Source organism: Apostichopus japonicus, chromosome 17, assembly GCF_037975245.1.
Source record: "Apostichopus japonicus isolate 1M-3 chromosome 17, ASM3797524v1, whole genome shotgun sequence".
Classification (NCBI taxonomy): domain Eukaryota; kingdom Metazoa; phylum Echinodermata; class Holothuroidea; order Aspidochirotida; family Stichopodidae; genus Apostichopus; species Apostichopus japonicus.
The window spans coordinates 8,380,526-8,405,314 of record NC_092577.1 but is presented as its reverse complement, the minus strand read 5'-3'; the positions used below and the strand labels follow the sequence as shown (position 1 = coordinate 8,405,314).

The window sequence follows — 24,789 nt, the reverse complement described above, 5'->3', positions numbered from 1 at the left end:
GACTCTGCTGGACCAGGATTTTCAAATCAATAGATCGACAACGGCAGTTTGTGGACAGCAATTAGAATCCCTTGATAGACTTATGGCAACATCTCTTTATTTATGCATTTTTTTTTACAGACATGGGTATCCGATGACTGTAAATTGCTGGCTTATTGTCACATATAAACACTCCATATGTATAACACAGTTTTATGTAACTGATTGATTTCAACAAGATTTCAGTGCCAGAAATATGCAATTCAGCATTCATCACTTTAGCATGTGAAGTTTAAAGTTACAAAGTGTTTTAGACGTACACAGCAGAACCCATTACCATTTGACAACATAACCATGGAGTTCAAGTATTGTAATGAAATTCATGACATCATTGATGCTTAACTGGCTTTTAAATTCACTTTCCATGATCACTGAGTTGTGCATAGGCTGGTACATCCTATAATGTAGTGTTGTAAATATTGGTCACATGCAAGAAATGATGAAAAGTGTATACATTATTTTAGCAGTTATAGATCTATAATGGTTCATTGGGGTTTAACAGCTCACCATATTGCATGAAGGCAGTCTGGCTATTAAAAGTAATATTCAAATTGATTATAAATGTTTAGACTTTGTGACAACTACATTATTAATTTCAAATTCATATTTAGGTCACTTTCATATATCAGGGCTGGAAAGGGGAGGGGCTGTGGGCCAGTGCACAATTATCCTTTAGAAGTGTAGTGTAGTTTCCCAGTCTCCTTAACCTACATCAGCTGGTTCTATCATGAATTATATATTCAAGGTTTAATGACAAAGAGAAATTTAAAAGATTCATAATGATCAGTATGTTTTAATGCTATGTAGCTCATTTCTATGTAAACCTGATGTCAACCATTTGCACTGTGATATAGTAGATATAAGAAGGAATATTCTTTTTCTCTGTGTTAAAAACCTAGGTACCCAAAAAACTGTGACTGTCTATGTACCTGCATGGTAAACCAACATGCTGATAATGAGTTAAGGTTAACATGTAACAGCAAGTCAGAAACATTGGGAGTAACCCACAAGAGCTTAGTGTAATTTCAAGGGCACATGAGTGTAGCCATTCTTCATGATGTGCAAGTTTTGTGGCCATTTCATGAGTTAGAGGTTTAAGGTCTAATAGATGCCTTATTGTTTTATATAAAAAAGATGAGCTCTATGATCAACTTTTTGCACTTAACTCTTGATGTAATGTTGAAGATAAATCAATTTTGTATGTTGTACTGCATATACAGGTTATATCTTTATATACTGTACTTCAGAAATTCTTGTAAAAGTAGTCTCCCTGCATGTTATAGATCACTGCCCCCCCTCCTTGAATTTATTCTGGCGATTAAAGTCCCCACGAATAATACATAATACATGGTTGTAACCCTGCTGTACCCTTTGTCTAGATTTGATGTTTGTTGGGGGAGGGGACAGGAGGGGGAAGAGGAGGGGGAGAGCATGAAATTTGACTTACATTCATTCTAGGGATGGGTCGATCATCATTACAACTACATTTTTGTAATACAACTATAAATCATGCCAATGTATACAACATTAAATTAGTGCAATTTAGAACCATTTCCTGCAAGCACTGGAAAGAGTTAAATGAGTAAAATGTCAAGTAGGATAGCATTGAACATGGCACCTAGCCAGTTGGGGCAATTTCCTAATGCTACTACCTCTCTAAACTGTACTCCAACATCATGCTTTCAAAGCACTAGTATAATTGTCAGAACAAACAGTTCCTAACCTTGATCTGATTGAAACATGATATTCATACATCTCATACTGACAATATGAGTGCTCTGAAGCAGGACCACAGTATAGAAAAAATTGTCCCAACTGGGTGGATGCACCCCATGGCTTCTTGCATATTGAAAGTTATTTAAAAGATATATGACTACTGGCAATACTAGTTATATGGAGATGTAAGAGCTAAAGATAGCAATTACTAGTAGCAGATGCCGGGAGAATCCCTAATTCATTCGCTCTTATCTGATTTATTGCATTAATGGGTCAAAACATTACCAAGATTACAGGTGGCAATGCACAACTTCAAAGACTTGATACTTCATAGATTCTCAATTTCAAACACATCCATGATCAGACCAAGGTACATACTACAAAAACTTAGCTTGCCTGGCATGTGGGCAATCATTATTTTCTACAGAAGTTGAAGTTTTCTTATGAAATGTTAATTGAGGTATCTATCAGTAGCTGTCTCCACTTTAGAGGAATCTTCCATCCACCACTGCATACTACAATGTATTAATCGTGTTAAGAACATTTTGTTAGCTCTACACAATAAAACAAGTGGCATCTAAAAAAGGCATTTGATGTTATTTATAGAACTAATAATGCAAGCTGTCTTCACCTACATATGGCCTGTAGATTTAATCAAAGGTATCCAATACAACCCATGATCATTTCACAAAGTGACTGTTCAGAAATTATTATGAAAAGACTCACCAGACTCACATCCACAGAGGAAGTTATGACATCAGTGATGTGTTCCCACTTGACTTTTTCTTTCACTTTCTTGGAAGAAATGTACCAAAGAAATGTTGATAACTGTATCACCTGGATGTTAGAGAGAAAATACAAAATAACTCAACTTTCCATTCACTCGATTTATTAAGGAGAAAATTCATCAGGTCTGTGATCATTTGTGTAACAGACATCAATGTCTTTCCTTGTGTCTTATTAATAAGTATACATGAATATTTTACATAGCTTTATTCTAAGGGCAGCATATATATTGTTTCCTATTTCGGTTTTTATATTTGGGTTTGTTGGACTGACATAGCTAACAGCACAGGACTAATATCAGTATTCAAAGGACCTCTGCCTTTATTTTAAAGCTGCTCCTAAGGAATATATTTAGCATCTGAGGTAATCAAAACATTTAGTTATTAACAACACTTGTAGTGCTAACTGATCAACTCCATGTTACCTCCTGAGTTTTGAAGCTCCCCACCCCCCCAATATAAAACAACTTTTGACGATTGCTGGGATTTTTCTACCAAATCTTCCATAGTATTGCAACAGGAAATCAATGTAGAAAGCATATGTGCATGACTTTGCTGCAAATATCTCTTTAAATGAACAGTACTATAACTGAAGTGCAAATAATGTACATCTCAGACAGAACACATTACGAGAATCCTTCAACACTATTGAACAATGGCTAAGAATAGAATTCTGAATTACTTTGGTTTTTACTCTGAGGAAATGCATAGGATCCATAAACTACATGCATGTCTTGCATTACTGACTGACAGCAACATATGCACACATTACAGTAAACCAACCAAAGACTTCCACTTGCAATCCCTTAGTATATAGCTCATTGGCAAATGGCATAAAGACTAGATTATCTTCAGATTTAAATTTGACATCAATTTTCTTGGGTTTTGGAAGCATAAAAGCACATAGGCTTCAGACAGTGTGATCATAGCAACAACATCACTGATTTACTTGCTGAGGTACAGTAGTTGTGCAGGGTGTTGTTCACTCTTACATTATATATAGTAACAAACTCACTTAATACATGTCTCCATTAATATAGAATGATGGAGAAGTATGTCACATATTAACTTTTTTATAAATGTCTTAGCCTTGGCAAATCTTGGCTTGATATCAAAAGGAAATAATCTCACGTAGGTACTCCTACTACTGGGAGGAGCTTACAGGCTACCTCCAAGAAAACTAACCCTATTCAAATAGCTTACTTTAGTCTTGGGATATTGAAGTTGATGATAACTCAAGTTAGAAGGTATATCTAACGTAACTAATGAACCAATGGAAGCCTTACTATAGGTTTGGTCAAGTTTAACATCTTGTGACAATTCATTCTTTAGTTTGTAACTGAGATATAACAATAAGGATAGTCCTCCTCATAATATAAACCAGACTTTAGAAGTGTTCTAACTTAGTGTGGGTATGGGTCTTGTTTTGTTTGAAGTGACTCTATTTAATAGTAAGGGGACATGAACTTAAGAACTAAATTGATTGTTTGAAAGCCTGGTATACATATTTCTGCCTATTTGCTGCCTATTTATAAATAGGACCCAGCTCATTAACATATACACCTTTTTGTGTACTTTTACACATTGGTAAGCAATACAATGTATGGCATTCAGTGCTTAATATATGGTGTATGTATGTTATATTGAGGCCTTTATCTTCCCCTCTGGCCCTTAGGGAACTTGCTGATCAAGCAAGATTCAAAACAATTACTTTTCCCCAGGATTAGGCAGTAACAAAGTCACGTTCTACCCAGACTCAAATCTAAATTATAACTACAACCCAGCTTAACAGTCTTGCTATACACTTATTATGCACTTACCATTACTATCAGCATATTGTTAACCATTCTGTGCAAGATCCGCATCATATGACCCCCAAAGATCGTCTCAAGACTGATTAATGCATATTTACCTAATGAGGAGGTAAGGACAAAAGCAATAAGAATCAGTTGTCACTAATTCTATATTGAGAATATCAGAACAAGATATGTTTTAATGTAAACAATAAAATCCGTTGTTATAGATTATGTCTTTTTTAATATTTACTCTACAGTTTTTCTTTGCTCACAGATTAACAAGCTAATGTTAAAATGACATTGTGTCACTGAAACAACTCAATAGACTGCAAATTCATTTCATTTCATTGAAAGGTACTTTTGTTGTATTTTCAAGTTTAACAGTTTTTGAAAATTTACCCATAAACAAAGAAAAAAGGTGAAATTTGGTAAAATGTTTTTAATCCTTTGTCAATCTTTTTTAATCCAGTGTCAAGCTGAGGCTGTTTTAATACATAACTGTTGTTGTCTTTGCTTCCACAACCGTCCCAGTAACTTCATTTCAACCTTTGTCAAAAGACAGCAACCTGACACCCCCCCCCCCCCCCTTACACACTTACTGTATAACAAAATTTCTGAATTACTGAGTTGCACAATAGCTTTAAGAACATAAAAAGAATACAAAATGCATTAAGGATGTCAGATGACATAACATGCTGAATCCTACAAGAACTCGTCATAAACTGCTGCTCGTCATAGTGCAATAATCAATACCTATCGTTGTCCATGACAACTATTTAAGATGATGGGATGGGTGGACCTTGTCAAAAATTACGTAATATCCACTCAAACATAGGGACAGTGACAACAGAAAGCCTTCATTAGCATTAGATGCTCAAATGGGAATGAACTGTTTCATAATGAAACAATAGATGTCTAATGACCATTAACATTGGTCAGATTTCAAAGATTGGAGATGACCATGGCTATAATATAGAAATCACATCAGAATTTACTCCTCTTGAAACCTGCAGTTATGGTACACTTTGTAGAGATGATGCTACCATTAGAGAAACACTGAACCAAAGAGGTCTCACAGAATCCGTCAGTCTAAGACACAACCTTTAGAGGTATCTAAACTTAGATTGTTAATATGTTATGTCTTGTTTAGCAGTGATTTACATTGAAGGGGGTTTGGGGGGTAGGGAGTGCTGGATGAAGGACTTTCTGGTGGGCAAATGTCCCTTAAGGGATCATCTGACACATTATGGAGTAAGAATATCCACCTAAACACTTGCATTCGCATGGCAGAGGATTGGGTGTGTGGGTAAGAATCAGGTGGTGGACCATACAATCATTACCCTGCTCATGTAAACTGTACACATTTCTTCCAAGAGCTGTACTACGGATATGAAACTGGTAAATCCCTAAAAAGGCTGATCTCAGGACTGAATAATTGAAGTTTACCTGATGATGAGAAAAACAAAATGCATTTGGTCATCAGTTATAATGTTATTATTCATTTAAATTGTCATAACTAAGTCTGCTAGTAGCAGAATTCGGTCATGTAACATTGTCAAACACATAGAAATAACACAGCTAATATAAACATACGGTATGCTAATGTAGTTTCAAAATAAATTACAAAGTAAAATTAGTAAAAGGGCCATTCTCGGTCACGTGTGTGACGAAAAATGGCGAGATCTGCACTTTACCACTAAGTAACTACTTTTAGGTAAATAAAGTTTGGTTGATTGTAGTACTGTACTTAAGTATCAGGGATGAGACTGAGCCGGGGAAAAAAATCTGAAATTTATCAATCGCTGTCCCGGGGGAGGGGTTTAAGGGGAGGGGGTGTGGGCTTAGATGCAAAATGGTGGACTCTAGATGGAATCTATCACATCACGTAACTCGCCAAAAAAGTGTGGAATTTCTGCTTGTATAATTTATCCATTAGCTTTTTTGAACCAAAAAAATGCTTTTTTGCTTGCTTTGTGCTACTTGATTCCATTACTGGTCAAATTCGGTGTTCCTTCCCTTCACAGTCCAGCATGTTCGGCAAAAAAAAAATAAATAAATAAATTAAATTAAATAAAAAATTAAATAAAAAATAAATAAAAATAATAAAAAACGAAAATGAAAAAAAAAAAAAATCGGAAATCCGCGTTTCCGCGGAAGAGTCTCATGCCTGAAGTATGCACTAGGGGGACTCTTTTACAAAACCATATAGCTTAGCCAAAATCAGAACATTCATGTGCTGGGAGAGGTTATATAAAGGTCTTTTACGTGTGTGACGTGAAATGAAACTGGCTTTTTTGGACAAAAAAACATTGGCAAATTCCTCAGTTTCTAACAGGGCTGGATAAACCTAATTTCTCATGTTACTACCTTAATGTGTTTCCATTCTAACAAGACATTTCACCTAAATATTTCACTTCTAAAAATTAGCATAATACTACATAAGCTAAAAAAAAATTTGGTCACGTATGTGACATTGTTGGGTCACGTGTATGACATTCTGAATTTTCATTCCATAGTATGCAATTTTGCAGTGCAAATGTTGACTCTAGTAATGACCACAGAACAGCACTGATTTGATATTCCATAGGAATTACTTTAAATCAGTTTTACTGCCATGATTTTTTGGGTCACGTGTGTGACATTATTGGGTCATGTGTGTGACATTCTGCATTTTCATGGATGCTGCAATTTCATTGGATGAAGCTTTCCTCATTTGCATATAACACTGTTGTCATGCCATACACACATGACATAACAACAGTCCAAGTCCACAGTGCTGCTGAAATTTCATTGGATGAAGCTTTTCTCATTTGCATATATATATATATATACATATATAGTGCACACTGTACGCACTGTTCACATTCATTTTATATTCTGATATGTTGGGTAGAGGATGTGGGTGGAAGTGGGTGGGTTACATGCATACAGACAATTTGAAGCAGAAGATAACCATACCAAATAATTAAGTATACCTTGAATGCATGTTTATGCAGTCTCTATGCAGTAAAAGTAAGTCACATACTGTATACAAATCTGCATAGTGCACTATGGGGAGGGTGTTGGGGGGGGGGGGTGTTGGAGGGAGTCAGAGTTTTAGACAGAACACCTTTAATTAATAACATTTCAATAGTTTCTAATGTTGTTTAACATGGCCTCCTTGAATAAAGATACAATGTTACCACTGTTTGCCCTCGCAAGCATGTTTCTGTAGAGCTAACGTATATGTTCAGTACAGTGTTATTTTACACCAAGCACTAAATAAATACACACTGTCCACAATCATGTACAGTACACACTGTACATGTATATGTACTGGTCATTCCATTCAATACTGTGCATATTTCAATGTCATTTTAAATATTTGCTATGTAGTGAATGCTTTTGCTATTTCAATAAATTAAAAGACTGTCAATAATTTAAAAGGACTGTTTAACCAGTACATACATGTACAGTGTTTACTGTACATGATTTTGGACAGTGTGTATTTAATGGTGATTGGTGTAAAATAACATTGTACTGAACATGTACACACATATACTGTATAGTGCACACTGCATAGTGCATACTGTGCATATTTCAATGTCTTTTTAAATATTTGCAATGTAGTGTATGCTTTAATTGCTAATTCACTAAATTAAAAGACTTTTAATTATCTAAAAGGAATGTTTAACCAGTAGGCTACATACGTGTACAGTGTGTATACTGTACAGGGCCATTCCACGTCACGCAATTCACAAATCAGAGACATTTTACTGTACACTTGTTTTCAATCTCCAGTTCAGTGCAAGTCTAGAGTAAAGTCATATGCCTATCATTCCTGAACAAGGGCGGCGGAAGCACTTTTAATCTGGGGGGGGGGGGGGCACCGACATCAAAGGGCACTTTACAGAAATTCGATTGGACTGATGCAGCCTTATATTAAGTACCCTTTATAACTCTTATTGTATAATCTTATTTGCGTATACACATCAAGCCCCCGCCCCCCCCCCTCAAGGAAAATATGCATATAGCACTGCAATATCCAATGAACAAATTGGGAAACAAGGAACAAGTTTTCTTTTGAGACAAAATGAGGTGAAATCACGCTAGTTGCCAATGTAGGAATCTTCCGAATTAGGTTTATTTCTTGTTAATATCTTAACAAATTTTTGCCATTCGAAATAGCTCTGAGTTTGACCGACAGAAATTCATTAAAAGTCAGGGCGTAGCCAGGATTTGGAAAGTTGTATGCACGACTATCTGAGCGGAGCGCCACCATCGGTTGGCACGGTGCGTACTAGAAATTTTTTGGTTTTACGAACCCCTCAGATGCCCGGAAACGGCCCTCCCGAGTGTTCATTCTGGTTCCCTGGCCTCTAATTGCTAACTTTGGGACACCTCAATTTTTACGTAGAAAAAGGGCACATTTTTAACCTGAGGAAAAGTGGGGGGGCACGTGCCCCCTGTGCCCCCCCCGGTTCCGCCGCCCCTGTTCCTGAACTTTGAATACCTACAATAAATTCTGTCACCACTGCAAAACGTTAATGCTTTCCCATTGCGAATTATAGCGCCCTCAACTTGTGTCACGGAAGTCACGCAAGTCACGCAGAGAAATGAAGAATTTCAACTTTTTGAAAGAAATCAATAAATCCTGTGAAGTATTGAGAAAAATCTGTTAAGTTGCCTATTACATCTGAAAAGGACACATTGAGAAATAACTTCAAGGTAATATTTAATTGATATTCGTTTAATACCGGTATTCGTATGCAAATTAGCGACGTCACGTAAGTCACAAAAAATTGTCACGTAAGTCACACGTGTGAAACTGCTCAGTTTCCTCTCACAGTTTCCAAAGATACAAGGTAACACAGGCTAAGGATATCTTTACAAGTTCATTATATTGAGATTGGGGGTAGGGGAGGGGTCTATTCCACATAAAAATAGAATCTAAGTGTTCACTTGTACATAAAAAGTCCTACAGACTAGTTTTGCGAAATATCTCATTTTGAGTGCTACAGTAGCTAAATAATTTCTTAATTAGGAGTAAACAAGTTTCTCTAGACTAGTTAAAACAGACTACTTCTAATGTATTTGCATTTCTACATTTTTGGTTATAATTTTAAGCTTTTTGGTAACATTTTAGTCACTTTTGGGAATTTGGATTAAAAAAGTTTAATCCATGGATATAAATCCATGTGGTAAAGGCAGAAGGTGGCAAGATGTGTATGTGGAAAACCACATAAATACTGAAAGAGATCCACTAATGTCAGTTACTTATGTTCCAGTTCTGACCTCTCATATTAAGGTAGATGACTGGGTTGTTGTAAAATAAGATGATGTACTGTACCCAGGAGAGGTTACAAATATGGTGCCTGCCACCACCACAACATGGAAATGGCCTCTTTCGGTAGATAAAATCTCCAACTAGCCCGAAAACATTATTAAAACAAATTTCACCCCCTGAAGCACCTTGTGCAGTTTAGGGGTAGTCTGCAATTCACATTTAAAGAACTTAAAGTCTCAATATGTGTTTGCTGATGAAATTCATAAAACAAAGTTCCGAAGCAGATTCAATGTTTCTTAACTTCTAAATGCACTCTCACCAGGGGGGTTTAATGGAGAAAAACTTTCGCAATCAAACAAAAGAAATTTATTTTCTGTTGCCCGTATGGCGCGAACGATTTACTGTAAAATCACTGCAACCGCCCATATCAGCACGTTCATTACACAAATGTAACCTACTTTACTTATACTCTTATCGTCCACTATTTTTACCCAATTAACGGAGGAAATTCTTGAAAATACCTGTTTATTCATTGCAATGGAATGAAATGATACAATTTTGCAAGCTACATCAGTAAGACCGACAGAAAGATACTATTCAAAAGAACGAATCTACCACAGGAGAGCCACGAAAGTGAAAGTAGACCTAGGCATAACCGTTGTTAACAAAACAGAGAGATTTGATTGGCGCATGATCTGTCGGCCGGGTTTGCACATTTTGATTGAATTTTGTAGAATCTACTGTATGGACTTGTTAAGAAATCTGTTGTTTATCGACATATAAACAAATAAAAATAATGAATATTGATATGGAAACAGCATAGAAGGGTAACATTTTCACTGAGCTTTCAGTGCAGTTAGCTGGAAAAGTTGAAGATTAAATTTGGCAAACACGTCATGAGACTTTAAGGTAACAAGTAATATTGTTCTAAGTTTGAGCTGTTTGAGCCATTTTTTGCAATTCACTTATGTAACCTTTCAATTTTACTTCACATTATAAATGTTGTTCCTGCATTTTAGAACTGAGTAGGTATCCAGGGGCGGATCCAGGATTTTGAGAAAGGGGGGGCCGACATCCCGATGGTAGCACTTTAGTGATCTGCATCCTGGGGAGGGGTCTAGGGGGAGGGGTTGTCCCCCTCCCCCATTGGAAATTTTTTGGTTAATTGTGAGTGCTTAGATGCAAAATGGTGAAACATTTCGCCAAAAACTAGAAAAACCAGAAACGTTGCAGACACGCTTTTTTGTGCACATATTTTTTCTCGATAGACACATATTTAACAACGCTCAACAGTGCATGTACAATGGATACACTATTATTGCGTCCATTCGTTTTTTCCTTTGCGCGAAAATTATGACACCAGATTCACCCCAAGAAAAAACATAAAACAAGATATATTCAATGAGATAATTATGATATACTTTTTAATGGAAGGGGGTGTAGGCGGTTTTACACTATCTAACGCAACGTAGTCGCCAAGAACCTGAAGTATTTTTAAGGGAGGGCCCGATAATAAGGATCACCGACCGAAAAAATATCGGAATTTGTGGACTATTTCTTGCTTCCTATTGTATTAAAACAAAGCACCTATGTGGAAGACACAAATCATGTTCTGAAAATTGTGGAAGCCACCCCGTTACCAAAAGCAGTAGTACTTGCTACACTCGATGTCGTCGCCATGTATACCAATACTCCCCAAGAGGAGGCATTAGATATATGTCAAGAAGTCTATGAAAAGGCGGAAAAAAAGCGAATATGGAATAATAAAATATCTTCCATATCCATGCCCAAACTAATTGAACTTATTTCTAACAAGAAACTGTTTCGAAATTTTTTAGTTTTGAAACATCCTTAGATGCAATCTGGTGCATATTTTAAGTCAAATTTGGCACCGTAGAATTTCCATTTCGATATTATTTTTATGGCAGTCGGCAGAAGAAGAATTAATTTAGACCAATTCGAACTGTGTTTTCTCTTTCACCGATCGTTGAAATAGTGAAACTTCGTGATGAAAATGTTCAGAAAACTTTCCGGTAATGAGAAATAACAACATTCATTGATATACAAGCGAGAAACGTTAAAAAATTGTGTACAATTCGTGAGCCGTGTCCTTAAGTTTTCCACGGAGAACGAATGACATCTGCGATGACCTCATTCTGAACAGAGGATAAATAACACCACGTTGTCACACGATAGCACGACTCATGGGCTGCGGCCTATACGGAAGCCTTTAATTCCATTTCTTTCACTGAGTTGCCGGCGATTCTGGCACTCGTCTAGCTGAGCCTGGCTACAGTAGCTATACTGACGGCCGTGACATTATCAGTTATTTGCCGAGAGGTTTTTAACTTGCAGGCGTCGGGTGATTGGATTGGTGAATGATTTTATCTGATGAAGAACTGGAAAATCGAAATAACCGATAAAGAAGCTCCCGTTCTCCTTTTCTCTATTCAGCTTTCCTTCTTTCTTCCCCTTCCGCTCTCTTCACCTTTTCTCCTTTTGCCGACAGACCCAAAATTTGCCGACAGCGACCAAATTATTGGGGGGTGTGCCCCTGCACGCGGAATTATCCAAACTGTTTCCAAAAGAACCGATTCTAGCCTACAAAAAGACCCAAAATCTCAAAGATTTACTTGTTAACTCAAGGTTTCATACCAACGAAGAATCAGCTGACTCTCAAGGTTCACACGAAGCTCTTTTAGATGCTCTTATAGCTGCACTATGAGTCCATAAAAACTCGTGCACAGAAAATAGATGCATTTTGAGAACGAGACGCCCAGGCCGAATATAAAATATTCAAAGGCTACTACTGATGAAGCTCCTCCTATAAAATTTGAGAGCAGAAACCGGTCTAGTTGGTCATAACAACCTACACTAGTCTCTCCTACTATTAACAGTACACTCAATTCACCTAATAGGTGCAATTATGTTTCACCACGAGGAGCATGCTATAAGTTCATGTTCCTCGGGCCCTCCCTTAAAAATACTTCAGGTTCTTGGCGACTACGTTGCGTTAGATAGTGTAAAACCGCCTACACCCCCTTTCATTCAGATAATTATGATATACTTGCTAACTATGCATTGATTTCCCCTGACAGTAATAGTCAGCACTATAGTACTGAGTCGTATCTAATTAATACGTGATGTCGCGTAGGCCTGAGAATTGCCTTAGTTTCAAATTTGGAATAAAAACGATCACGTTTCAGGGAAGAGCAGCTGGATATATATTAGGCTTTTCTTTCACCAAGTTATGCCTATTAGGAAATTTGAAGTACTACCACATAAAAAAAAAACGCAACTGATTTTCAAAAAGTGGGGGCCGGGTCGGCCCCCCCTGGATCCGCCCCTGGTATCTTTGATAAATAGGAAGGTGTTATAAACCTGTTTTAGTATAGAAGACATCAAAACTGTGTGAAAGGGTTGAGAATAAACTTGTCACGTAAGTTACACTTCCCTTTGTGACTTACGTGACGTCACTCAAGTCACACAGTCCCTAAATTTGTTAAAGCTTGTTACATAGATCAAAAGTGGTGGTGTTACAGATCAACCTTTATAGCTACTTTTACAATTGTAGCTCACTTTGCTCTCACACACTATACATTATTGGAGGAAAACATTCCCTTCTATTTTTGTCACGTAAGTCACAGCCAGAGTGTTGCATTTTTAACATAATCTGTGTTACCAATAATAAAGGAAATTTGTTAAATTGTGTTATTAGATTAATAAGCAGACTGCATTTAACTGCCACATTAAAAGAAAGCTTGGACTTTCCTTTCATTTAAGGATTTCTTCTACTTTCAATTATTGTTTGATAATTCACTGTGAATGTGCCTACAGTTTGAGATGGATACTCATTGCTATAATCCAAGATTGAGGAATCAGAAGAAGAAAACTTTAACCGTTTATGAAAATCTAACCTACTTACTTTACATTATACACAAAGAGAGACAACTTATAACCCTTTCTAATTTTTCCACGTTGGGACCACTTGGTGTGGAATGGCCCGGCAGCATATATATATTGTTCTATTTCTGTTTCTATTTTGGGGTTTGTTGGGCTGACAGAGCTAACAGCACAGGACTAATATCATTATTCAAAGCATCTTAGCTGCTTTTTAAGAATATGTTTAGCATCTGAGCTAATCAATACAATTAGTAATTTACAACAGTTGTAGTGGTAACCGATGTTACATCCGAAGAGTTTGAAGCCCCCCTTCCCCCTTCCCCTTGCCAATAAAACAACTTTCAACAATTGCTGGAAGTTTTCTACCAAATTTTTGAGCTATCTGCAACAGAAAATAGATGTAGAAAGCACATGTGCTTGAGTTTGATGGATATATCTCTTGAATGGCCAGTACTATAGCTGAAGTGCAAATAATGTACATCTTTAGACAAAACACATTAAGAGAATCTATCAACACTATTAAACAATGGGTAAGAATGGAAATTATATACCTCATTGGAAAATGGCATAAAGACTAGATTATCTCCAGATTTAAATTTGATATCAATTTTCTTGAGTTTTAGATGCACTGAGATGGGTAGGTAGGAAATGTTAGAATGGAAAGGGAGATATGGTTCCAGTTAGTGATTCTTCATTTTATTAACAAAGACTTAATTGTTACATATGTAACATTAAGCAAGTGGAAGCACATACTGTAGGCTTCATAGTAAATAACACTGACTCACTTCCTGATGCAGTATACATGGTTAATATTAAATTATTTATAAATTTCTTAGCCTCAGCAAATCTTGCATTTATATCAAAAGGATATAATGTCAAGTAGGTACATTACTACATTTTTGTGGAAGTGAGGCTGGTAATACAGAGGAGTGTGGCAACATTGTAAAGACTGAGTACTACCTTATCTTCCCTTAGGCCCTTAGGGAGTTTGTTGATCAAGCAAGTTTCAAAACAATTACTGTTCCTCCAGGATTAGGCAGTAACAAAGTCACTTTCTACCCAGACTCAAATCTAATTATAACTACAGCCCAGCTAGTTACCAGTCTTGCTATACAATAATTATACACTTACCATTACCATCAGCTATATATTGTAAACCATTCTGTGCAAGATCCGCATTAGGTGACCCCCAAAGATCATCTCAAGACTGATTAATCCACATTTACCTAACGAGGAGATAAAGACAAAGACAATAAGAATCAGTTGTCACTTATTGTATATTGAGAATATCAGAACTAGATATGCTTTATTGCAAACAATAAAACCTTTGTTATTGAGTGTGTCTTTTTAATATTTACTGTACTCAACAGTTATTCCATTGCTCACAGATACACAAGCTAATGCTATGATGATTCTGTGTCCCTGAAACAACTCTATAATTGCAAGTTCAGTCATTTTATTGAAAATTTATCCAAAACAAAATAATAGGCTAACATTGGTAACATGTTTGCAATCCTTTGGATTAGACGAAATTGATCAGCACACTTTCTAATTTGGTACTTTTAGCGTTATTTGGTGCAGCAGGCCAATGAAGTTGTTCATCTTTGTATGAACACCAAGAGCCAAGTTAGGTACAGTATAGTTACTGGTCTGGATTGCTTTTGTCAAATATTGGGTATACCAGTGTGAAGCAGAGGCTGCTCTATTTTATAAATGTTGTAATTTTTGCTTTCACAACTTTCCCAGTAACTTCATTTCCAAATTTGCAAATAGACAGCAACCTGATGCCACCCCCCCCCCTTTTAACAGAATTACTACATTACACGATAACTTTAAGAACATAAAAAGAATACAAATGCACTACGGATTTCAAATGACATAACATGCTGAATCCTACAAGAACTTGTCATATTGTGTTGTATGATCTTCTGTGATAGAATCATAAACTGTTGCTTGTCATAGTGTAATACTCAATACCTATCATTATCCATGACAAATATTTCATATGATGGGATAGGTGAACCTTGTTATAAATTACATACTATCCACTCAATCTGGAGACTGTGACAATAGAAAGCCTTCACTAGCAGTATATGCTCACACAGGAATGAAACTGTTTCATCATGAAACAATGGATGTCTAATGACTATTAAAATTTGTCAGATTTGAAAGATTAGAGATGTTCTTGGCATCAGAATTTCATCGTCTTGAAACCTACAATTATGGTACAATTTGCTACAGTTAGAGAAACACTGAACAAAAGAGGTCTCGCAGAATCCCTGAGTTTAAGACACAACCTTTAGCAGTATTCTAACTAGATTGTTCATATGTAATGTCTTGTTTTGCAGTGATTTGAATTGATGGGGGTTGGGGGGAGGGGTGCTGCATGATAGACTTTCCATTGGGGAAATTTCCCTTAAGGGATCATCTAATAAGTCATGGAGTAAAAATATCCAATTAAAGTGCTTGTATTCTCATGGAAGAGGGGGATGGGTGGGTGGGGTAAGAATCAGGTGGTGGACCATACAATCATTACCCTGCTCATGGAAACTGTACACATTTCTTCCAAGAGCTGTAATCCGGATATGGTAAATCCCTAAGAAGGCTGATCTCAGGACTGAATAATTCCAGTTTACCTGATGATGAGAAAAAACAAAATGCATTTGGTCTTCAGTTATAAAGTTATTATTAATGTAAATTGTCATCACCCAGTCTGCAAGTAGCAGCATTCTATCATGTAACATTGTCAAACACAGAACACAGATCTATAAACATATGGTATGCTACTGTAGTTTCAAAATAAATTACTCAGTTATAATTATAATAGCAATGTAATGAAACTAATGCAACTAAAATACAAATCTATAGACTGTACAAGATGAGTTCAAGGTCTTAAAATGTTTCCCACAGTGTATATACAGCTCACCTAACACCAAACTAATTGAAATATAAAGAAATATTAATTTGAAATTGAGACAAGCATTGAATCTTCAATACAAACTTCAAGCAATACCACAGTCTAGTTTATATTCCCTACCAACTATTTTTGTGAAAAATCGTGCAATATGGTGATAATTTTTCGGGCACCTACTGAAAGAAAAATTAAAAATGTGTTTTTTAATGGTTATATTATTATTATTATAACAACTTCCCCCAAAATTCTAACCAAATTGGAAGGGTAATAACACAGCGAATGATTGTATGTAATTGGCATGTGATGTAATACAGTAACTGATGCATGCCTATATCACAGTACATTCACATGTTGAACGCGCTCGGAGCGCGAACAATTTTGGTTATATTTTCGGGCAAGTCGTTGCGCCCCCCCCCCCCCCCACAAATCAAAGTGGGCTCCTACGCCTATGACTGTACTGTCTATAGGTTGATGAATTTGTAGGATTTCTGAAATGATGACATTGTACTTTAATTGATTGAGTTAAAGTACATATTTTACTATCTTCAGATGTATACTGGTATTTCATAACACTTTGTTCTGTGCAGTCCTGGTGTGAGAGGGTGGGGGTTGGGTGATGGCTACAGTTGTCAGCTAAGTGCCCGGTGAAATGTGTGATAAAGAATGATATACTTTAACTTTGGAGAAACAAAGACTTACTGTAAACAAAGTGGATCTGGTGACACAATTGTGCATGGAACTGTGCCTGGCTCTCAATGTCACTGGTTTTGAGTACACCTTATTTGAATAATGCTTCTTTAGCCTCACAGGATGTGATTGTGGATCTTAGAACTGGTGTGCGACAGTTAATTAGTAGTTTGGAGAACAATATCAAAGAATTAAGAGAGAAGCAAACCCAGCCATCATCTTCAGGGATGAGACTGAGCCGGGGAAAAAAATCTGAAATTCATCGATCGCCGTCCTGGTGGAGGGGTTTAAAGGGAGGGGGTGTCCCCCTACCCTTGAGAAAATTTTTGCCAGGTAAGGAGGTCTTAGATGCAAAATGGTGGACTCTAGATGGAATCTATCACATCACGTAACTCGCCAAAAAAGTGTGGAATTTCTGCTTGTATAATTTATCCATTAGCTTTTTTGAACCAAAAAAAGGCTCTTTTGCTTTCTCTGTGCTACTTGATTCCACCACTGGTCAAATTCGGTGTTCCATCCCTTTACAGTCCAGCATGTTCGGAAAAAAAAAAAAAAAAAATGCGAATTACGAGAAAAAACGCGAATTAAAAAAAAAAAAAAAAATCGGAAATCCGCGTTTCCGCGGAAGAGTCTCATGCTTTAAACAGTCAACTCTACTGTACTACAGTAAATAAACATCATAACAAACAAAGTACAAAGTTCAGATTATATCCATAGTTGCGTGACCTATGTGTGACCTAACTAAATTAATCAAGGTTTTTTTTTTGTTTGTTTGATGGAGTGTTCATTACAAATACCTCTAACACACGTTTAGCTCAGCAATACAGACCGAGTTGACTCCTTTAATGTTTCTACATCATTATAGAATATCTAAAATGGTATTTCAAGTTTTGGTTTTAATCTGAAGAAAATAAGTATATACCTAAACAGAAGACATATTTGTAGGGAACCCAAACTACTTTCATAGAAACCAACAAGTTGTCTTCCAGTCTTACCTTTCTGGGAGTGTCAGGAGTTCTCTAAGACTTTATTCATTTGAGTCTCAGGAGGCAATTTTTATTTCAGTTTGGCAAATGGTAAAATGTACCAGAGGGTGTTTAGGCAGAGCTTTATTGTGTCATGGCAACCTCATTACAAACACACCAAGTACTGGATTAATCCAGCAATAATCCGATCATTTTATGTCCTTACTAGGGAATAAATCTGTCAGTTGTATTTTGAGTGGATGAGTTAAAACTTTAAATAAAATTCTTTTAGTGAGAGTGAATGGAGAAACAAGAGTATTTCTTGATCTGCAATGCTATCCAAAAATCTACCAGACATCTTTGCAACATTATCATTACTATGCTACACTTACCATTAATGTGATTACCATCACATGGAGGAAATATCAGCTGCTGAAACATTCATTTTCCTTGTCAGCACAGTGTGATAACTTCCATCCAAAATTGGTAACTACAGGTGGAATAGGTATTCCCCTAATAGCTCGCTTCAGGATAATTCAAGTTAACCTAATGAAGAGAAAAGAAAATTATGTGAATGAAAAATTAAGTCCTAATGATAGGATATATTGAGAATGTCAGTCAGAATAGATATGTGTATGTCTCTGGCTAACTACCCTGTATACATGGACATTCACAGAGAAAAAATCTAGAGGAAGGAAAGTACACTTCAGATTCCAATAACCAGGTAAGTGTAAATACAATTAACCAGTAAACCATCAAACTTGAACCGGATTGTCCATTGTTTAGTGAAAGTGGCAAATAAAGTTGTGGTGCAGTGATGTAAATGAGCTCCCAAAGAAGAGTCCAACCTCACACAACCCAACCATGCATGGTTTGGGCTTGAGTGAGAAAATTGTGAGATTTCGCACAGGTCTTCTTTCCTATTGAGGACAGAATGTCTTTTGAATTCCACTCATCAGGAGATAATTGTATCTAATTTAGTGTGTCAGCTTTGGTGGGTGGGTGTTTTTATATTATTTTTCTTCATTTAATGGCACCAGGCCCCTGGAGACTGCATTGCCTGCATTGACCACTCTCTGAGGGGGGGGGGGGTCTCTTTCCAGATTTAAGATCACCAAAGGTTTATAGAGTACCCTGCTCAGCTGGTCATTAGCTATCCAATATGGTCAGTTCTTTCCACAAATTTGGCAGATGAAGACACTTGTAACCTCAAAATTTTTAGTTGAAATATACCTGTAATTATGAGATAAAAAGTCAAAATTGTGAAATTTGGGGACACATATTTTTTCCCCCTATGCCCCTCGTAAGCCAGCGTACTCACGTCGTTGAAGTAAGATCAATTTTGAGACCAATTAGATTCTTTAAAACCAACTGCGGTGAATGGGTCAGCAAGTGACAATTCTGTTTTCACAGTTGTATTTACTCAGATTAGTAGGAATTATTCCAATTGTGTTCTCTGTTTATAGTGGCTGGACTTACAAGGGTACTGCACGCTCTCCAAATCTTCAGTATTTTCACATAGTTTTTGGAAACTGCTAGCAATTTAAAGCACACAAGGACATGTCAAGAATAGAAATACTTAATCTGATTTTACTCTGTGGAATATATATCTGAGCCCTAGCCAGGTGCTTCAGAAGAGCCCTGTAACATCTCTGAGACTTTTTGTCCTCTTCTACTAAGTTTAAAGCATACATGTACATACTGTACATGTTAGAAAGAAAATTATAAATTATATGAAGTATAAATTGAAGCCCTAGTGTACAGTAGCCCATGTAGGGGAGGGGGGGGGGGGTTAGGCAAGTGCCCACCACCCTAATGGATGCCAGTGCTTGTGTATCTTTGAATGCCCTCTAAATGTGTTAATTTTAAACAGTATTTACAGTAGCTCTGAAATATGCAAGGAAGAAATGTCATTATACCATGATATTGATAAAGAGTGGCAGGGAAATTTAACTTCCTTAACCATGCTTGCTAGCCAGCAGTTTGGTGGATCAAGTCACAACGAACCAGATTTACTTCATTCTTACCATTCCTATGGAACTCTGTGCATCAAGAAGTGTAGGATACCAAAGGAAGCTTGATAGGTTCATAGGTCCTGCACTCCTTTATCCAGTACAGTCTGTGTCTTCATATTCACTAGAGGGTTTCTTCCTGCGGTAGAATTATTACATCATGGAGCCGTTCAAGCCTCACTGACTTCTGCAAAAGTGAAACACTAACATGAAATCAAATTAGTTGTTCAGAAATTTCAGACATCTTCAGAAACAAAAGGATACTCACAACAAAGAAAAACCAATGGTAGTGCAGTTCCACTTTGATCCAATCTTTTATCTTCTTAATTTAGTGATTATACACTTATCACAGTGTTTGGTTTCTGAAGCTTAAATGAAAGTTCTTACGAACTTTTGCATTCAGATAGCAACGTGACACTACAGCAGTCTCTGTGGGCAAATTGGGCAATCAACGTCACATGTTTGCTGTAAAAGACTCCTACACTTCTAGTAAGTAAACTATGTAAAAGTATGTACAAATGATATTGAAGCTGAAGATACGTCAATAGGAAATGAGCATTATCAGCACAAACCCTGGAAATTATGGATATGTTCCAATAATGGGTTGTCTTGGACCAGTAAGGGTGGTGCAAAGCACTGCAGTATTTTGAGAGGGGTGCTATAGCCCATACTGAGTATTTTGGTGACACAAACTACATAATGCTTGTATATGATATGGAATATGGAATCTCAATCTCTGGAAAACCTTGCATTTCATTTGACCTTTACTCACTGGCAGGTTAGCACTTAAATCCACAATATCCCAGGAGAGGAAACAACTCAAGAGTACTGTACTTGAAGAGTAGGTTTTTATGACTAAATTTGACTAAAACCTTTCGAACTGTTGGATGATGTCGCAAGTGTAGAACACTACTTCAATCAACCAATATAATCCAAGTATTCTGAGGGAGGAAAATCTCCCAGGCTTCAACTTGTAAGCTGCAACAAACACTGTAACAGGCTAGCATCACCATATTTCAGCAACATCTACTGTACATTGTGCTGAGCCTAGGTCACGCTTTATGCTAGCATTGTGGTAGTATTAAATATTGTAACAAAAACCATTGGACTCTAGTACTACTGGGGCAAAGTTAGGCTGCACTAGTAGTATATGACTAGAAAAGACTTAAGCCATAAATTAACGTTATGATGTCCCTGTCCTTGCACAACAGTTGTACTGTAGGTACATAGCCTAACAATATGAAACTTGAGAGGAACACAATACATACGTGGGATTTCTTCTTTGACTATTGCAATATTCTAGGTCTGTTTCTTTCAGTATGTTCACCATCTGGAATATACTGCAATATCTTCATATTTAGTAAGCCAGTACTGTTGCTTCGGGGAATCACACCAACAAACAGGGAAGTACAACCATACCGTACAACCGTTCTTGAAACGCTGCTTTACACTGTGTCGTTGGTTGTTTAGATTTTGAAAATGAAACTTGTTCAAGTCGTTTTTATGGCTACGCGGGAAATTCCCCTCTTTTTCAGATATATGATCAATCTTCCAATTCAAATCATAGCAATTTACAACAAAATGGCAAATTCGTTAGATCTAAAAGTGAGAACAATGCTGGAAAATGTAAATTCATCATTTGCACCTCGACAATTTTCTTGTAATGATGCATTCATAGAATACTTTACACTTTCTTTTACAGCAGCTTGGGAAAGTGTTTACGTGTTATGGGTCGCATAGGTTTTATGGACAAGAACAAATACTTTTTCAGGATACTGTTTTACTAAAAGTTTGGAAAAAAGTCAGTATTTTACCATTTCTAAAAACTTTTGAAATAACGAGACGAAAGTATTTTGCTATTTCAACATTAATCAGAAAATTTCCAAATTATACACTTGAATAGAAGAGGAGGGGGGGGGGGGGACAATGTCACATTCAGCTGAGAAGAATGCCACTGCTACGGGTGTACACCCCTCCCCGCCCCCTCCCCTTACGACTTTACGAAAAAAAAAATTCATAGCAGAACTGCATGTGTATGGAGCCAAATTTACACCTTATTGACTCTAATCATGCCTCGAGGGGCACAAGTTAACATCAATTTTCAAAAAGAATTCAGAGGACGGGGCTACTGAGATTTGAATTCAACAAGCCAACAACCACACCTCCTCCGTTTTTAAATTCTTCTTTCCTCTCTGGCCTTTCCATGATAATGTAGGCCCTACCTAAATCAGTTGGGATGCCCCCCCCCCCCTGAATGTGTACATAAAATGCTTTTGGCCCACATTGTAACCGTTGGTGTGGGGGTGGGCGGACTAGCACGTACCCTACCGCTTAGAGGAAATGACAATGATAGCTTCATCTACCGTACTTGATAGAGTTTGTGTTGTATTATTTACTTCCTCGACCCCTGAATTCTTAGTACTACATATCCAATTTACGTCAGTTTTTAAACTGTCTGTTTCCACCGGGCATGTATCACGTTACGTACATTTACTTCTATTGGCGCCAAAATGTCTGTTAAAAATCTCAAACATCACCCGCGAAAAGCTACGAAACACCTGTATATATATATGAATATCGGTGACTCATGCTATTGAATACCTGTTCACATCTACTGACAATGAATAGTTTAGTATTACATTAGTGGAGTTGCAGAGTACGTAGTATATTCGTGGGAGTTGTGTGTTACCATTGACTTGTTGAGTGTTTATTAATATGGATTATTTAATGGAGAGGAACCGTTGCTAATAGCTAAAACAGTAATTATGGATCAGTGAGATAATTTGACGGTATGGTATAGAGGCAAAGGCTAGGATGTGTACGAACGGCAGGCTAAACTTAGGTAGGCTATAGGCTAGATTAGTCATAAAGTTAGGCTTTGTTAGAAATCTCAAACATCACCCGCGAAAAGGTAGAATTACTACTTTTTAGCGGGAGGACATGCTTAGGAATCTAACTCATAAATGATAAAAAAATATCAGCCTATAGTTGTTGACTGAATATCAGAAGGTCCAAGTTAAAGCATATGTTAACTATAAAGGAATTGAATAAAATACAATCGAGACACTGAGTTTTCTTTAGGGATTTTAATTAAGGGAAGAATAAAACCCGCGATTTTAACATTCTCGGTGAGCTGATGCCTATCCTTTACTTCGAAAACAATTACTTCATTCTAGCTAAGAAAAAGTATCCATATCAGGTGCGTATCCAGGGGGGGGGCGTTGGGGGCGCGCGCCCCCCGGGTAAGAAAAAGAGAAGAGAAAAAAAGAGAAGAAAAAAGGAAAAAAGAGGGGAAAAAAGAGGAGGAGGAGAGGAAGGAAGGGAAAAGAAAAGAAAAAGAAGAAAGAGAGAAAAAGGAGAAAAAGAGGGAGGAAAAGCAAAACGCGAAGACACCGGGAAGAGAAAGAAGAACAGTGACATCATTACAGCGCTGAAGGGTAGCCAGTGACGGATCAATGATTTCGTAAAAGTGTGACTCACCCTACCCCGACAACTCTATTTTTTGACGTTTCCATTTTCCTCTCTCACTAATGATCTATATATATATATACTATATATGGTCTATCATAGCGCGTGTGTAGAATTGTGCTATGAAACCAACTGTGGCTGGTCTCGAACTCGACCGTGTCGTCGGGGAACATGACGCATTTTGGGATGGTGGCGACCGCCCGCCCCCCCCCCCCATTCAGCATTTTTTTAAATGATATCGCTAAGTAATTTCAAAATAGAAAGTGCTTAGAGGCAACTTACAAGGCCTGGGAAGTGTCATTTCCAATGATCTGGGAGACATTTTCGGCCAAAATTTGCTTGTACGCTTCGCGCCAACCTATGGTGGCGCTACGCTTAGATAATTTGCCTACAGGCTTCGCCCCTCACTTGGCAAATTCCTCGCTACGCGCCTGTTCGAATTTGTAACGCAAACAGCAGATATCACATCATATCAGTGAGCATGAAAATGGCGTTCCAGGATGAAAAGCCTCAAAACTGTCCGACTTGCCTGAAAAAATAACCAAAAATTTTCGCGCCCTCCGCGCGCGTTCAACGTGTTCATGTCAATATCATATAAGCAAGCATCGGTTATTACATCGCATGCCATCATGTACCGTACGGTCCGTTCAAATTGCGCAGTATACCGCGGGATGCTAATGTAGACAACGACATGTCACATGTAGATGTATAAAAAGCATGGAGGTCCAATTATGTCAAACCTCTCTTTTACATTAGTAATGGCGAATTAGGGCCTGCACCCCCGCCGCGCAGTGGCGGAGCGTCCATATGGTCAGGGGGGCGGATGCCCCTCTGACGGACTCAAATGGACTGCTGGCGCCTTTTTCAGCTCTTTACCACTTTTTACTTATTCGTGATTATTGACTTTTTTATTGCGCTCTCATCTACTTATTGACATTTGTCACATTTTGTTGCTGTAATTTGGCGATGACACCTTATTCTTCGTTTATCTGCAAATTAGCCAGGCCCGGAAAGGGTCATTTCCGGCGATCTAGGGAGTATCTTTACTCAAAAATTTTCTCTACGCTACGCGCCAACCAGTGGTGGCGCTCCGCTTAGATAGTGTCGAAAGCGCCCCTTCAGACCATTCTCGCCACTCCTGACCAATACCCCTAGCTCCGCCACTGCCGCCGCGCCTCCTACGCCTATGTGTGTAGTGTTCGGTTTCGGAAATATCTGCTATTTTTTCATTTTCTTCA

At 37.4% G+C, this 24,789-nt stretch overlaps 3 protein-coding genes across 12 annotated transcripts in view; 2 read left to right on the top strand and 1 right to left on the bottom strand.

Annotated features, from left to right (window-relative positions):
• LOC139985116 (uncharacterized) overlaps positions 1-24,789 on the top strand; it is a 364,233-nt gene that overhangs the window by 131,458 nt on the left and 207,986 nt on the right. The gene's annotated exons all lie outside the window — the stretch shown is intronic.
• LOC139985119 (uncharacterized) overlaps positions 1-24,789 on the top strand; it is a 409,107-nt gene that overhangs the window by 245,066 nt on the left and 139,252 nt on the right. The gene's annotated exons all lie outside the window — the stretch shown is intronic.
• LOC139985149 (uncharacterized) overlaps positions 1-24,789 on the bottom strand; it is a 121,330-nt gene that overhangs the window by 3,465 nt on the left and 93,076 nt on the right. For 2 of the 8 annotated variants that reach the window (XR_011799305.1, XR_011799303.1), the window contains exon 7: positions 2,482-2,592. Coding sequence is in view for 6 of the 8 variants with exons in the window: in XM_071999413.1 (XP_071855514.1) it covers positions 395-436; positions 2,482-2,592; positions 4,361-4,452; positions 5,677-5,782; positions 14,637-14,645 (360 nt within the window). In the remaining 2 variants the exon portion in view is untranslated. The other 6 variants (XM_071999413.1, XM_071999412.1, XM_071999414.1 and 3 more) reach the window with 6 other exon arrangements.